The sequence below is a fragment of the Bos indicus genome, chromosome 8, assembly GCF_029378745.1.
Source record: "Bos indicus isolate NIAB-ARS_2022 breed Sahiwal x Tharparkar chromosome 8, NIAB-ARS_B.indTharparkar_mat_pri_1.0, whole genome shotgun sequence".
NCBI classification, from domain to species: Eukaryota; Metazoa; Chordata; class Mammalia; order Artiodactyla; family Bovidae; genus Bos; species Bos indicus.
The window spans coordinates 50,646,939-50,664,160 of NC_091767.1; the positions used below are offsets into that span (position 1 = coordinate 50,646,939).

General features: G+C 37.6%; 1 protein-coding gene across 1 annotated transcript in view; it reads left to right on the forward strand.

Annotated features, from left to right (window-relative positions):
• RORB (RAR related orphan receptor B) overlaps positions 1–17,222 on the forward strand; it is a 211,237-nt gene that overhangs the window by 143,200 nt on the left and 50,815 nt on the right. Inside the window, exons 2-3 of the mRNA XM_019966071.2 lie at positions 11,737–11,822; positions 16,916–17,057. Of these exons, the coding sequence (XP_019821630.1) occupies positions 11,737–11,822; positions 16,916–17,057 (228 nt within the window). The remainder of the gene's footprint in view (positions 1–11,736; positions 11,823–16,915; positions 17,058–17,222) is intronic.

A 17,222-nucleotide genomic window follows, 5' to 3' on the forward strand; every position in this document is an offset into this window, starting at 1 on the left:
CTCCATGAAAATACTGTTAGAAGCTATCAAGCAATGATTATGAATTTGCTACTTATAGAAAAACAGTTCAAAAGAAACTTGTGAAAATGGAATGTGAAAATCACCGTGTCTGTTCTTAGTACTTGGTCATCGTTGTTCATGGAACTCCTTCACCAGCTTACGTAAACACTGAATAAAGCTGTTAGGGATTACATGCAGCATGCTGGATCTGATGAGCTCAAAAATAAGATAGCTTGGGTCCTATAATATTTAGGATTATGCTGGTAATCTCTTTAGGGAAAGTGTGCGGTATCAGCAGAAATGCACTTCAGTCTTCGAGGGAATGGGTACTAATAATTCTACATTTGTTGGGTAGCTAAACCTTTGCCTACCTTGATGTAGGGGCTTTATGACATTTATAATAGGATGAAATCATAAGGGAGAGCTTCTGGAGTAACATCTTAAATTATCATTTTACCTCTAAAATAATTCCTGGTGCTACATGCAAATGAGAATACATTCCTTTACATTCTAAGTGTCTCCCTTTTTGAAACAGGCTGCCTATGTAAAGATGAACTAAACCCAAAGATTTCTTTCTCCAAAAACCTCCAAACTTGTTCTCATCTCTAGAAATAAAAATTAAGGTTGTCTTTTCAATTCTATAATGTTTTTTAAGATTCAATTCATAAACAATACAGGCTTAATTGCAAGTTTGCTAGGACATAAATGATGTTTATGTAATCTCAATGCAGAAACTTATAATGTATTTTACTTTTGTAGCACTATGTTAAAAACAAAATCAAATCTCTTGAAGTTAATCCAAAAAATGAGTTCCTAAAATCTTAGCTCTTATAGGATTAATGATCACTGATGTCCAAGTGTCCTCCCTTAAGTGAAAGATCCCTCATGACATGTTGGACTGCCTATTCATACAAATTTTCCCCTACATCAATCCTGTGATGACAAAGGAAGTCTTTGGGGCTACTGATAGTAATTGTTCTTCATCCATTTCATCCTCTTCTCCTCCACACCAACACACACAAAACTGGTATAAATATCTCATTTACACCATGGTCTAAACTTTATGTAATTATTTGCTGTATCTATGGCTAAAGGTATGTTTGAAAAACACATTGTGTGTGTGTGTTTAGTTGCTCGGGTGTGCCTGAATCTTTGTGACCCTATGGATTGTAGCCCACCAGACTCCTCTGTTCACAGGATTTCTCAAGCAAGAATACTGGAATGGGTTGCCATTTCTTCCTCCAGAGGATCTTCCCGATCCAAAGATCAAGCTCTCTAGTCTCCTGCATTGCAGGCAAATTCTTTACCCACTGAGCCATCTAAAAAAAACAGAAGTGTTTGTAAATATGAAAGAGGGATAAATTATACTACTGTTCAGTTTTTGACTATCCAAGCAACTTGTAGGACATTATGTGCCAATTAAATCAAGCTTTTATTACATTAGTAAGGAGAATGTTACTATGATGCCAACATTCTGCTCTTACGTGGACATCGTCCTCATGTAGGACAATAATACCCAGGTATCTCATGAGAGACAAGGTGAGATGCCACATTTATTTCGAAGTTTTCTCTTTTCAAGAACAAAGGCATTGAATTGGATTTTGGTCACTGTATTTTAGACTTTGTCTTCATCTTTTCCTCTGTAGTCCTGCCTTGTCTTTTTTTTTTAAACACTTTAAGGGATTTAGTCTTTACCATTATGCAGAAAGAAACATGTTTTTCTTATTTTTGAATTCTCTGAAAAAGTTCTGAGAACTTCAGGAATAGTCTTCAGTGTTTCTATCAATGGAAAGAGTGAGAAACTAATATCATGTTCTTTCCACCCCACTGTGTACTTTCAGTTGCTTGGGGTTTTTTGGGTGTGTGTGAGTGTCTGTATATGTGTGTGTGTGTATTTAATTAGTGTTGTTTTTTCAAAATTTGAATCCCTTACCTTCAAATATATATGTGTATTTTTTTAATTTTTACTTATTGATTTTATTTTTGGCTGTGTCATACAGCATGTGGGATTTTAGTTCCCCGACTAGGGGTCGATCCTGCATCCCCTACATGGGAAGTTCAGAGTCTTAACCACTGGACTGACAGGAAAATCCTACCTTCAGATATACAATTTAGTGGCTTTATTTTTATATTTCTCTAATATATATCCCTTTTAATTGGCCTTTTCAAATATTCTTGAAAAGAACATGGTATAGGAACCACATCTTAGAGCATACTGAACAGTAAAACTGGGTTGAATCACAAGGAACTGGCAGTGTTGCCTGTCTCCTTGCACAAAAGGGTGGCAAATTTATATGACTCAACCTGACATATGTGCCTACAGACAAAAGCATAATTATTTGATAATCCTAAAAGAATTCTGCTACTATTTATTTTTCATTTAACTCCATTAACTACCCTGCTCTCTCTCTAAGACCTGGCTCAAAAGCCACCTCATCCGCCAAGTCTTGCCAGTTTTCTCTGGTTGAAACCAATGTATTTCTTCTTCCAGGTTTATTTAAGCATTCTTCTGTCTGCCCTGTGTTAAGGTCATGTAGACCTGTGTGCGGCTGTACAATCATTGTACTCACTTTGAAGATAGAAAGTTGGTTTGCATGTATCTGTGACCTAAAACAAATGTTTGCTGAATTGCCTTTGCTGGGCTGTCTCAGACAATTCTCACCACCTCCATTAAAAGAAGCACTTTTCAGTAATTCAATTATTTTTAATATTTACTAGAATTTTTAGTGCAGTTTTAGATTTACAGAATAATTGAGCGGAAGTCTACCCACCCTCTCATATACAATTTCCTCCATTATTAATAGCTTGCATTAGTGTGATATAGTAAAGAACCAATTAATTAGTCAACCAATACTGACTTGTTATTAACTATGTCCGTAGTTTAGATTAACGTCCATTCTTAGTATTGTACTGTTCTGTGGGTTTCTATGAGTTTCAACAGATGCATAGACATGTATCCATCATTATAGTATCCCATAGAACAGTTTCACCACCCTAACAATTCTCTGTGTTTCACCTATTTATCTTCCAAAGCTGGGATAACTGCTGTTGTTTTTGTTTGTTTGTTTTTTACTGTCTCTAGAGTTCTGCCTTTTCCAAGCTGTTATATAGTAAGTAGCCTATTCAGACTTTCTTTCACTGAGCAATATGCATATAAGGTTTCTCCTTATCTTTTCATGGCTTGATAGCCCATTTCTTTTTAGCCACTGAATAATAGCTCATTGTCTGGATGTACCATAGTGGGTTTATCCACTCACTTATTGAAGGATATCTTGTTTGTTTCCAGTTTGGGGTAATTATGAATAAAGTTGCCATAAACATCCATTTGCAGGTTTTTATGTAGACATAAGTTTTCAACTCACTTGTAAATACCTAACAGAGGAATTGCCGAGTCATATGGTAACATCATGTGGCTGTGTAAGAAACTGCCAACCTGTCTTCCAAAGTGGCTGTACCATTTTGCTTTCCCATCAGCAACAAGTTCCCTTTATTCTGCATCCTTACCAGCATTTGGTATTGTCTTTTTTTTTTTTTTTTAGATTTCAGTCATTCTAACAACTGTGTAGTGGCATCTCACTGTTAATATTAACTAATTAATATTAAAATATTAATTTGTAATTCCCTAATAATATATGATGGGCTTCCCTGATGGCTCAGATGGTAAAGAATCTGCCTGAGACCCAGGTTCAATCCCTGGGTCAGGAAGATCCCCAGGAGTAGGAAAGTGAAAACCCACCCCAGTCTTCTTGCCTGGAGAATTTCATAGATAGAGAAGCCTAGCAGGCTAGAGTCCATGAGGTTGTAAAAAGTAGGACACAGCTGAGTGACTAATACACAACATATAATATTGAGCATCTTTCTTTGGTGAGATGTCGGTTTTGACCTTTTGCCCAGTTTTTGAGGTTTAAGAGCTCTTTGAATATTTTGCGTACGAGTCTTTTATCACATACGTATTTTACAGTATTTTGTCTCAGTCTGTGACTTCTCTTCATTCTCTGAATGCAATTAGATTTTTAACATAGAAAAGTTATATTTTTTCATCTTCTGAATGGAGAATTTTTTGAATTTTTCTCCAGGGAGTGAACTCTGCCTGGTCACTCTGAATCATCCATGTGACCTGGTGTGTGGAATTTCTCCGTCTTGCCAGCCATCAGTGAAGCTGGTTCTACATAAACCTGAACTTGCTATTGAAGTTTTCAGTTAAACAAAAACTAGAGAAAAGGGCTCAGAAAAAATTAAGGAACTGAAGAGAGACAAGTTTTTTCACTGAAGCAAAATGCTGTTTTCTTCTTTTTATAAATGGAGAACAGCTATCAAAACAGATAACATGCCCTTTTTGTCTTATATAAAGTTCTCTTCACAGAGAATTGGAGCTTAGGAGACAGACACCCTGAGAGTTAAATTGTAGAATATCTTTCCTTTCTCTCTTTCAGAATTTCTCAAAGTGTGCTGTGCATATGCATCACAGTAATTCTTTAACAGTGCAGATTCTGATTACATTGGTCTAGAGTAGGACCTAAGTGCCCGCATTTCTATCAAGCACTCAGGCAATGCCACATCGCTGTTCGTCAGGGACCGCACTCTGAGTAGCAGGTCTCAAGACAGCGTTATGATAGAGGAGAGGAATGTGATGAGTATCCATCATGACTGTTGAATTCTGTGTTAACTAATCTGCCTCCATGAGATGGGGCAGCTTTTCAAATGTTTTATTCCCAGAATTACCATGGGTAGCTAAAATGAGTTCGTTTCTGTTTCAAATGTCACTTGACCGTCTTACCTTTCACAAAAGAAGCAAACTTGGTGTGATTCAATTTTTAAAACAGAAAAACTGTTGTTTCATCTTCTCAGGCGAGACATTTTTGAACTGAGTATTGGGAGAGTAAAACTAGCAGCCAGAGCAACTAAGAGCAAGTCCACAGTAGAGGGAGAACACACCACCACGCAGTGTTACAACACGCAAAAGATGCAGGCACAGCCGACAGTCGTTAAATCTGCAAAAGAACCTGAGAAATGAACACTGGGTATGCATTACAGTAATGCGGGATGTTTCTGGGAATACACACACACTGGCTTTTCTTTCTTCTGCCTTGTCAATTAATGACCAGTGTTTTTTGTAACTAATCCTTCAATTGTCCTACTGCCTTTTGAACAAAAGAGAAATGCCTAAAAGACAATAGCAGAATCTGCTTTCCCAGAATCCTGTGTAGTTTTTAATTTCCCATAATGTCAGGGAAATTAAAAATTCTATCAGTTCTCATAGTACCTACAACTGTAGTTACCTGGACATCATAGAACATTTGTTCTCAAACTTGAATGCTGTTCTGGAAGCTTGTTACAAAGCAAATTCTGTTGCAATTGGCCCGGGCAAGTCTTGATAGTCTGCATTTCTAACATGCTCCAGGTCCTTCCACTGGTCTACAGACCCCACTGTGAGTGGGCATGGGACACTTTAGCTGTATATTTACAGCTGGACACAATTAGCTGCTTTCAATCTGAATGATGTCAGGTCCTACACACACATTAGCTCATTATAATTAAAACTTTGACAGGACAAGATGTACTTAATGGAAATTAATTGAAACCAGTATGACTTATAAAAGTGATTTGCTTTGCTTCCAAGGCGATATTTAACTTTTTATCAATAACGCTACTAATAATAATACTAATTTCTTTCTTCGTTCTTTGTTGGTCTCGTTCTCTCTTGTTTCACTCTTCTGGGGAGTCTGAGGGCAAGTAGCTCTTCAAGGATAAGTGTTCAAATGCAAAAGATAAATCAACTTCCTTCATGATAATCCTATAAATTATGCCTTTGAAAAAAATCACTTTTTGCCATTATCATATGATAGTAAGGTTTTTGTAACTCTAGCTTCAGTGATATACAGTTTAGAGAAATACAGTGATATAAAAGTAAATGTCATCTTTAGATCATTCAAAAGCTGTCTGTCAACTGAATGGAACTGAGGGCTCACAGAGACCACCACGCAGAATATAGAGAGAAGAGCTTGAGAAGAAAGAGGAACCCCGATGCTGATAGATGTGAGGGCATTCCAGTAGGAACTAAAGTACACTGAATTTCACGCACTGTATTTGGTATTTTAGCAGGATGCTGGGATTAAGATGCTGTGTGCCCTGATGAGATAAATGAGAACACAAACCTGATCTACTATCAGGAATCTCTTCAAATCACCACATAGCATGATGCAAAGACAAAAGCTCAAAGGCTTTTACTCTCTTCCTGAGGGTGTCATTTGTCTACACTTTCATCCCACCCCAATCTTCAGGCTGTTTTCTGATAAATCAAAGTTACAGTGGAACCAGATTTCAGGAATACCAGCTTCATCTTTGGGGATTGTTGCTATCTGATAGCAGAAAGTTTTGTACCTATTAGAGGTAAATACTTAATCTGCCAGTGAGAGAGAAGAAGAGTACAAACAGGGATTTTAATTCAGATTGGCCACATATGATAGATGAGATATAATTTGAGTAGGAGATACAACTTGGGCTACTGAGACCATCTGCAAAAAGATTTTTAACCAAAATGGTCATCTTTATTGGAAATTTTTACATATGCAAATTGGGCTTCACTCAGGCATTAAGAGTTCTTCCTGCACTGTCCAATTTTAACATAACTGTAAAATTCTGGGAACCAGGATCTGACAGGCAAACCTAGTGTCCAGGACTGCAAGTTATCATAGCCTGGGTAGATGATTCTTATTTCCCTTAAGAAAACAAAAGATGCTGCAAGTATAGCCCCCAAATGAAAGCCAGAAAATACAGAGAGAATTACGGGTCACTCCTTAGTATTCTCAGATTCTGGCCTTATCCCAAGATTTTACTTCCTTTGCCGATGGTTTATGTGCTACAAAGAATACCTTGTTAATAATTTGATTCATTTAATTCTCAGTGGGAGTCTTTTATCATATCAGAATCACCTGGGGGCCTTTTTCAAAATACATACCCACTCCAATCTTGAGAGATTTTTATTTCTTCTCCTCATCCCAAATACAGAAAATCAGTATTATTTAAAGCCTCTTTCATAAAAGGGCATGTTAAATCTGTTGGTTGTATTGAAAGAAAAAAATTAGGACTAACTGCTTTAAAGAGTAAGAAAAATTCTCTTTCAGGGTCCATAGAAAATATTTAAAAAGAAGTATGACCTGGAGTCTGTCCTCAATGGATTTTAAATGCCCAGAATATAAAAATGGCTGGGTTGAGGTATAAGAGTTGGCATGGTAGAAAGGAATGCCACAGGAGTACACACAGTAAAAAATGTTGCCTCCAAACAGAGAGTACCTAAAAGGCCCATTATCACTATGATTCCTGATGGATGCTTTTAACAGTTAAGGTATTTTGATGTATTAAAGTGATTCATTTTTCTAGTTAATTCATTAGCCTGGATTAGTTTATTTAACCTTAATACCTGGTATTACAGCAGGGGCTTCTGAAGGAGAAGAACTAAAGATATGTACATTTTGAGAAGCAGGAAGAATGAAAAGCATGGTGACTTTGAGTGATGTTGCGGTAAGGCTCCCTAGGAAGGACCCTCAGGAGTATGCCAGGGTGAGAACTGCCGTCTTCAAAAAGGGAGACAAATCTGGATTACTACTCGATTGTTGAATAGGGTTTGCCTGCCAACTCAGGGGATATTAAGTTAGTTGTACATCATAAATTATTCTAATATGAAGTAAAACATAAAATTATATAACATCTCCCCTGGCATTCTTTTGCACTATAAGAATATCATTTCCAAAGAAAAGATATAGGATCACTTTTATAAAGAAAAAAGTTTAATTGGTAAATAAAAATTAACTCTAATCTCCGCAAAGCTTTACCATAGAAAAATGTAAGTGAAAGGACAATATAAGAAATTGAAAACCTGATAAATGTGCATGTCTCAAGCCATCTCTCAGGGCATTTCAACCCCTCTAAATTTGTCTCTCAGAAGCTGCTGTTGAATTAATCCACAAATCCAGCAAAAGTATGGAAGTGAACTTCCTCCTCAGTCTCTATCACCATCATTGTCACAGCTGGTGAGGTCCAGGCCACCAAATCCTCCCTAGATATCCACTTTGAAACCATGATAAATAGTTTGTCATTAGATCTGCAGCCACTGCAAGAGAGTCACACAGGAAATGATGGCAAGTATAGCAGCAAGATGCTTAGAAATGGCAAACACTGAAGCAATGATCTGATGTGTTGTCCTAGTGTCTGAAATACCCTGCCATGGAGCTGTGCTTTATAAAACACATAGTGTGAACTATGAAGCTGTGGCTCCAAAGCAGTGCATTTTAAACGAGAGAAAAGGAGAAGGATTCATGCTTTAAATTACTGAAATTCACCTTCACCTATAAAAACCTCAGACGATCTGTTCTACCATAGTAGATAAAAATGGTCGTAGGTTTTCCAAACTGGTAACTCCCTTCCCACATACAGCTTTACACAAATACACTTTTCAGGGACTTCTTTCTCTTTAAAAATACCGTTGAAATGTTTATGGTTCTTCAGGATTACATGTTGAGCTAGAATTATAAATATGTATAAATATGCAGATGCTCTATCGAATCATTCCTTATCCCATTTGTATTTCCGAAGTTGTGTAAGATAACCTTTGTGGCTTTCCAAAACATCTTCTCTCACCCCAGGGGGCAAATTACCTCTATTTTCATTTCCTTTAGAGTTAGATCATTTTATAATTAAGAACTTATTGAAGCAGATTCTCCCCACGTGTAAGTTACTCCCTGGGGAGTAATTTATGCAAAGAGTGTCTCTGACTTAATATCATATAAGCCTAACAACTGTACAATGGATACCTGGCATTTTTAGTCAGTTTTTCAATCACTGAAAAAAATCCGCAGTTGGAAATGTTACTCAAAAAAAAAAAAAAGTACAAATAACTTATAGTGTCATTCATTTGGGCTTTTTAATGGTAAGATTTTTAATAAAGGAATGTGTCTTATATTTTTTGTTCAAAAGCATCAGAAATACCAGCTAAGGATGATGTTTTTGATTGTGATGAAGACTGACATTTTGTAGCTCTTTATTATTTACAAGGTGAAAATAACTCATTTAATCCTCACAAATCTATGAAGTGTGTCAGCTAAACTTTTCTAAACCAAAAAACGAGATCAGAGTTTGTTTTTTTTTTTCCCTTGGTCCAATCATTAACAGATTAGGGACTGGAATCCAGGGGAACAGAACAGAACAGAATGATATAAAATCTCACATTTTTTTCATGTCACAAAATTTTGAAAACAAATACTAGTTCATATATAAGAAGAGAAGGAAATAGAAATACTTAGTCTAGTAAGTTTTTTTTCTTTGCATTTGTCTCCTCTTCTGATATTTTTATTTTTATCTCTTTAACTGCTATATTTGAATAATATAGGAATTCAAAATTGTGTTTGTATTTTATCTTTGTGGGAGGCAGTGAAAGGGTTACTGAATGAACTATCAGGACAAGCAGCTAATTTCCATGTTTTTTTCCCAAGTCACCTTAAGAGCATCATTAATGACCTAAATCCTCAGTATTCTCATCTGAAAAATAGAGACATAACACTGAATTTTTTGCTTATAAAGATGATTTGAACTTATTCTGAAATATTTAATTTAAAAAATTTACTGTACTTCCCTAAAGCTAAGTATTTTTTAATACTTAAAGCTACATTATTTTTTAAAGTAGAATGGTAAGAAAAAGAGGGTTATGTCATTGCATATTTGTTTTGCATATTCAAGGGTGAGAAACTGCATGAAAGCATCCAAGTGGCAGATTGATGTATAAAGCATTTTGAAGCATACTTTGCATAATTATTTTAAATTGGGAGTGGGAATAGCAGATCTTCCTAGTGTGTATAATTTTAACAACACTGAGAATACTATCAGAGACATGGGAACTACTACATTCTAAATAAAGTTTATATCATGGATTCATCCATAACCTCAAAGATGATGACTTAAAATCATCTTTCTAAGAGGTTCTATACGTGTTCTGTAAGACATGACACTAAATTGCACACGTGCAAAATGTAAATCCTATGCCCTACCATATTCCACAAAGGAATTGCCCTACCAACCACCCATTTATGTCAAGTCTTCTATTTAATCCTACACTGAAGGCTAGGAAGCTATAAGTCACCTTTGATTCTTCATCAGTTTCCACCTCTTTCATTTATCTTCTCACTTCTTCCATTGGTCTATCTTTCTATTTGCTGCTGCTTCTGCATTTATCCTGCTAGTAAGGTAATTCACGCTTTCAGCTCCTGACACCCAGGTTGGGAATTTTAATTGTCTTCCATTTGTTTCTGGTCAGCCTGCCAAACTTACCCTTCTAAAGTAACCAAACCACCACTTTTGCCATTTCTTCATTCATGTCTTTGATTCCTTATAGCCAGTGATGTCAGGTGAAAATTCTTCTGCCTGATCCCCAGGAACTTCATAATCTGATATCACTCCCTCTATCCAATTTTATGACCCAAGTTTCCATTAAAGCCAAGTTGCTTGTCTCAGTGATCATCAGCCACAATCATTCGGGGCCATCTCAGTTCCATCCTGCTTGCAGAAATACCTTTTGCCTCACACTTCCTACACAGTTTTCAAAATCAAAATATCTTTATCTCCAGTGAAATTGTTTCAGTCCTATTGAAGTGATAGTACCCACATGCTTTGGGCTTCCCAGGTGGCGCTAGTGGTAAAGAACCTGCCTGCCAGTGCAGGAGACTGAGAGACTCTGGTTTGACCACTGAGTCAGGAAGATCCCCTGCAGGAGGGCATGGCAGTATTCTTGTATTCTTGCTCCAGTATTCTTGCCTGGAGAATCCCATGGACAAAGGAGCCTGGTGGTCACAAAGAGATGGAGACAACTGAAGTGACTTAGCATGTACCCATATGCTTTATCATTTTTTCCTTGATAGCTCCATGTATTAATTTTGGTTTATTGATTAGATAATTGGTGTCATTAGTATATCTTATGTCAACAGCCTTTATTATTTTAGTGGATATATAGATACTCAATAAATATTGGACAGATTCTTCGTTGGTATTTTCACAAGTAAACCTCCAGCCATTTAGTGTATGAAATCACCTCTACCCCTTCCAGTTTTGCTTTATTTGCTCATTTAAAATATCATTGAAAAAGGTAATGTGATCATTCTCAGTGACTTAAAGTTTGAAATACAAAAAGAAAACCAAAACCACAGGTTCAAGAGATTTTTAAGTCACACTACATGAAGTTTGAAAAGGAAAAAACAATGAAACCAAAAGTTTAGAAAACTTCTAGTCCCCGGTTACATTTTCTAGGTTAAGGAAAACAAAACAAACAATGTAAATCGATGCCCTTTATTTAGAAAGGGATTCCCAGGTGCCTCAGTGATAGAGAATCCCTCTGCCAAATACAGGAGACGCAGTAGACACAGGTTAGATCCATGAGTCGGGAAGATCCCCTGGAGGAGGAAATAGCAACCCACGTAAGTATTCTTACCTGGAAAATCCCATGGGCAGAGGAGCCTGGCAGGCTACAGTCTATGAGGTCACAGACTCAGACATGACTGGGGGACTGACAACCACCAGGTTACTTAGAAGAAGCTTAGGGAAGCCATTCAGGTAGAATAGATGACCCTACAGCCCGCCCACCCCGAACACTGAGTCTTCCACACTGAGTCATGGGAGAAGTGAGGAGGGAGATGGTGGGGGTGAAAGGAAGACAACTCTGTAAGCTCAAAACTGTCTGTTTTCCCCTTTCAGCACAAATTGAAGTGATACCATGCAAAATTTGTGGCGATAAGTCCTCTGGGATCCACTACGGAGTCATCACGTGTGAAGGCTGCAAGGTACGGCACTAACAAGGCACAGCTGACAGCGTCTGTGCTGGCCTCAGGCGTCTGTGTGCTTCACGATGCAAGAGGTGACAGCTCTTGAAAGGCCTGCTAAAGGATTCTTATCCTGCTGCTGACACTCAGGAATTCTTGCTTGGTGGTGGGTGGGTTGATTTTCTGTTATTTGGCCTTTCACCTTTTTGTCATTGTCTAACTCATCAGGAGCTGCTTAGAAACGGATTGCTATTTAAAAGCCTCAGTTATTCACATGTACCAAAATATAAATACTGATGTGCTGTATTAACATCTTGTGTCCAGTAAACTCCAGCACATTTATATCAACATTAAAATTTAAAATAAAGATTATAAGTTAATGGGCCTGTATTTATTTATCTGCTTGAGAAAGCAGTCAAAGTAACATTTGCAATATGCTTGTGACTATCCTTTATTCTCATATTTCAGAAAAAAAAAAAACTAGAAGTATGAAATCTTAAAAGTGGAGCAGATAACCTCTTGTCAGTTAAAAATAATCTGCCTCAATTTCATCAAAGAGGTCCTGAGTTATTAACAAGATTCTGTCATATGGCCAATATCACTGATCTAGTTCATGAGAGAACATGAACAAACTTTTTCTTTTTCATTCTCAGTCCAGTGTTCCCCTCCATGACAAATCCAACTAATTCTTCCAATTCCTATAAGCAAGGTGATTTTTAAAATCTTAAAACTTGAGGAATAGCAGTTAATATAGACTAATCCGAAATAAGAGAAATTTGAAATTTAAGAGTAAATGTTTAAATTCAATCCTTAGAAGGTAGGAAAGATGAGAGACTAAATATCAAGGGGAAATGAAAACAGTTCTACAACTAATTTAAAAGGGCACTGTGTAACCAGAACAAATGAAATGAAGCTATAGTCCAGGAAGGGAAATTGATAGACTGGCAAAGTTATTGGCAAAAGCAATTATATTTTCAATCAAAGATGCAAGCTGAATGAATCATTAATTTAAGGTCAGTAGAATGAAGGAGATGTGGCACAATCACAGATTCTAAGAACCACCCTTAATCTTATAAGACGTTCAGATATAAATGAAACAAAATGTACTGAAACTCAGATAGTCATGCTATGTGAAAAATTGGCAGTATCTTCATAACAGTCTCGAAGAAGTATAATTTCTGGAATTGAAACTGGGAGGAAAGGGGAAAAAAGGAATAAATGAAAATAAAGTCAGGAGAGGGAATGCAGAGGGGGAAGAATAACACAAATGTACTAACGCAGCAACATACCAACCTGCTTTAGAGGTGATAAACAATAATCCATATTTGAACATCATGAGATGTGCCTTTTATTCTGTTCTTCTGCAGGCCTATAATTCAGAATTGCATGCTATCCACCTTAATGTGCCTCAACTTATCTCATGAAATAATAAAGCAAAATTACAGATCAGCAATTTTTTTACTCTCTTAGAATAAGTTATTACTTCCTGCAAGCAGATAGACAATTTTCTTCATAGAAAGGAATAATTTGGGAATCAGACCCCTCTCCAGTGAAATCAACCCCACTGTGTTGGTTTATTATACAATTTTAAGAGCTCTGGTCTAGTTTACACACTATCCATGGAAAAAAAAATAAAGGACTTCCCTGGTGACTCAGATGGTAAAGAATCTGCCTGCAATACCAGAGACCCAGGTTCAATCCCTGGGTTGGGAAGATGCCCTAGAGAAGAGAATGGCAACCCACTCCAGTGTTATTGCATGGAGAATTCCATAAACAGAGGAGCCTGACAGGACCCAGTCTATGGGGTCACAAAGAGTCAGACAGAACTGAGTGACTAACACCATCATCATGGAGATGGTGATTTTAGACCACTGTCAAAGTGGAAATGTTTTGTTTCATTGTTTACAGCTGGATTTAGAAAATGTCTGATTTCAAAATATGAATCTGTGGTCATGCTAAGGAGCTAAACAGTTTTAGGCAGTAATTTTTAAACTATTGAACTACTTAACAAATATATTCCAACAGGTTAATAGCCAAGAATGAGTGTTTAGGTTCCTGTCATCCTTTCTATTTAAAGAAGGAACCCAGATTCAAAGAACTTGTGTTGTTATTTTGAAGCATATTCTGAGGTTTTAGTCAAAATGACATTGTACATCACACAAAGTTTTTTATTTCATGGAAAAACCCACATTTGTAAATATGCTACATTTTTCTCCAAATAGCAAACTCAAGAAATTCTGCTCAGAATAAGATATCAATGTCAGCACATTTAGTATCAGTCTCTGAATTTTCATAATCCTGTTTTCAGGTCAACATAAGCAACCCACATTAAAAAACATCATTTCAGCATGTGCACTTGTTCAGATTCCTTTTCATTCAATAAAAATTTAAAACGAAATCTCCTTTTCATGCCAAAAACCTCATTTGCAATAATGAGCAACAGATAAGCAAGAAATGCCTTACAATTAATGTCAAATTGGCCTTAAATTAGGGCTGTAGCTGTGACTTCAAAAAAAAGTCTTTTCTGTCAACTCCTTTGCTAAGTGGCACTTAGAGTATCCACAGATAAAAACTGCACACTTTTTTTGTAAAATGTAAATTCCAAGTCATCTTTAATCAGGACCAATGGACTGAGGTTATGCTTTCTGACAGCTTTCACGGTAGATGAAGTACATCATTTCAATCCCTGGGGGCTTGGATGTGATCTCTTGTTTAAGGGCTCCATGAATTCTTTCAAACTGGACAGTTGGATATCTTATTTTGCCACCACTGGTCCATTAAATAAATAATACACTTGGAACTATGGGGGCAAAATTAGTCCTTGTTGTTGAATGGCTTGGGGCTTATAAATACAAAACCTTAGAGAGGAGATACTTGGCCACGCTTCATTTTCTGAGTTTTTCACAAGATTGGCCAAGCTCTCTGTTGCAGTGCTTTGCCAAGCCATATGGAAGCCCAAGACAAAAGGAAAATCGATAATTTTAATTCTGCTTTTATTTAAATTTTTGAGGGGTGTGCATTAATGTTGATTCTTAACATTTAAAATCAGTGTTAAAATATTTATTCTGAGTGCCACATCTTTGGGCAACCCTTAAATATGTGATCAGGATGGTTGCCTCACCACCCTCACCCTAGTCCCAGCCCTGCTCTATCCTCCCGTTGATAGTTGAGGAAACATGGAAGCTGTTTGACAGAAGAAGTCAGGTGTCCACTTCCAGACCTCTCAGCAAGATGGGCATCGTGGGCATTGGTCAGCCCTCCTGAACCTTTTCTAGGCTTCCTGCTTCCAAGAGACAATACTAGAGGTTATCTTTTCCTGACATTTCTCTTGGTTAATCTATTTGTTTGTAGCACTTTGCACCTTTGCTGTTTTGCAATTTAAGAGCAAGGAGTGATGGGGAAAACATTAAATAGGTAAATGAAAGGGTGAAGGAAACTTTCGTATCTCTGGAGAAAATGTTTATTTAGGATTTTTGCTAAGATAACTAACATGGATTGTAGCCAAAGAATTAGACAAAATAAATAAATAAATAAACTCAGCTGGCTGTGGATTTATTTATAAGGGTGATGTATGGTCCAAGGCAGTTCATTTTGTACCAGAAAGACCTAAACTTACTTGCTTGAGGACCTCCTATTTCACTATAGTCTCAGACAGTAACCGGAATGGGTTAATTTTGACTCCATACTGGATCTACTTCTGTGGCTTTAGTATTTATTTTGCCCCTTTGTTATTAGAGGCATACATAATGGCCTGCCTCAGGGAGACACACCTTCCTCACCAACACCCCCCACCCTTGGGCCAGGGTGCCTTTGTTTGACTCACAGGAAGACAGCCTGACCCTGCCTGCCTGTGAAGGACTGGGACAGTCTTGAGTTCTTTGCTTGGGAAATGGCCACCAACATGGCTTGGCTCCGAAATTCACATTTGGGGGACCAGAATCACAGAGAACTGTGGCATGTTTGTTTATTGATATGACAGGAGATATTCCATTTTACACCACCCAAGAAATGACTGAAAGGAAGTGAAACTAACACATCTGCCTGTCTGAGGCTTGCCAGTCTAAGAGATAGCTGCAAGAATTAAATTGCCTTCTTACTTTGTTTCCTCACCTCCCCCCATCTCTGATCCATAAAAGAATCTGGCATCCAGGCCCAACAGGATGGTTATTTCAAGATGCTACTCTACCGTCTTTTCTGTTAGCTGGCTTTCCAAATAAAGTTGTATTCCTTGCCTCAACACCTCGTCTCCTGGGTTTATTGGCCTATCTTGCTGCAAGCAGAGAGAGCTTGGACTCAGTAACTAGATCAAGCAGAGGGCATTCATTCAGCTTTTACTTATTGTTTATTTTTTTTAATTGGCAGTTTATAAACCATATTTCCTTTATTCAAAAGATGTGGTTGACTCTAAGGTACAGCATTGGTTAGAAATACAACCTTCCAGATACATTCTGGCCAAACACAAACATTTCCAAATGAATGAAAAAGCATCTGAAAAACTAAGAAGATAGTGGTATCTGTTGAACCCACACTCTCAGTACCCCAAGTTCCTCACTCACACAGCCTTGACATAAGCCTGTGTTATTGTCCCAGGTGGTGCTAGTGGGAAAGAACCTGCCTGCCAGTGCAGGAGCCTAAGAGACATGTGTTCAATTCCTGAGTCAGGAAGATCCCCCGAAGGAGGGCATGGCAACCCACTCCAGTATTCTTGCCTTGAAGAATCCCATGAACAGAGGAGCCTGGTGGGCTATGTTCCGTAGAATCATAGAGTCAGACACAACTGAGCACGCACGCATTATCCCCAACAAGTTTTGCTGTATGTGACACTCTCCTCTGCCACTCTTTTCCCACCGCTCTCTGGAAGCAGGAACTCGGTTCTGTTTTACTTCACACAGAACAGCAAAGATGTCTTTAGTAAATATTAATGAATGAATGAATGAATGATACCTTCATATCTTGGCAGAGTCCAAGTTTTCTCCAACAGAAATGTCTGGAAGCTGTCCAAGGAGAGGTAGCCAAAGAGTTTTAAAAATTGAAGTCAGTTACTTTCACTGTAGTATATGTTAATGGTCCCTTCTCATAAATCTACCTCCCTCCCATTCTCTCTCTCCCTCTAGGGATTCTTTAGGAGAAGCCAGCAGAACAATGCCTCTTACTCCTGCCCGAGGCAGAGAAACTGTTTAATTGACAGAACCAACAGAAACCGTTGCCAACACTGCCGACTGCAGAAGTGTCTTGCTCTAGGAATGTCAAGAGATGGTAAGGCGTTGCCTTCCTGTTTCTTACTTAAAGGCTTTCAAATGGGTGCTTTGCTGGAATCTGTTTAAAGGGTTGGAAGAATTCTAGACAAAGAGAATTGGGGATCCAAAGTAAAGAAAGCTACATGCTGGCAGTGTATTACGAGGAAAAGTAAGAGCATATGAA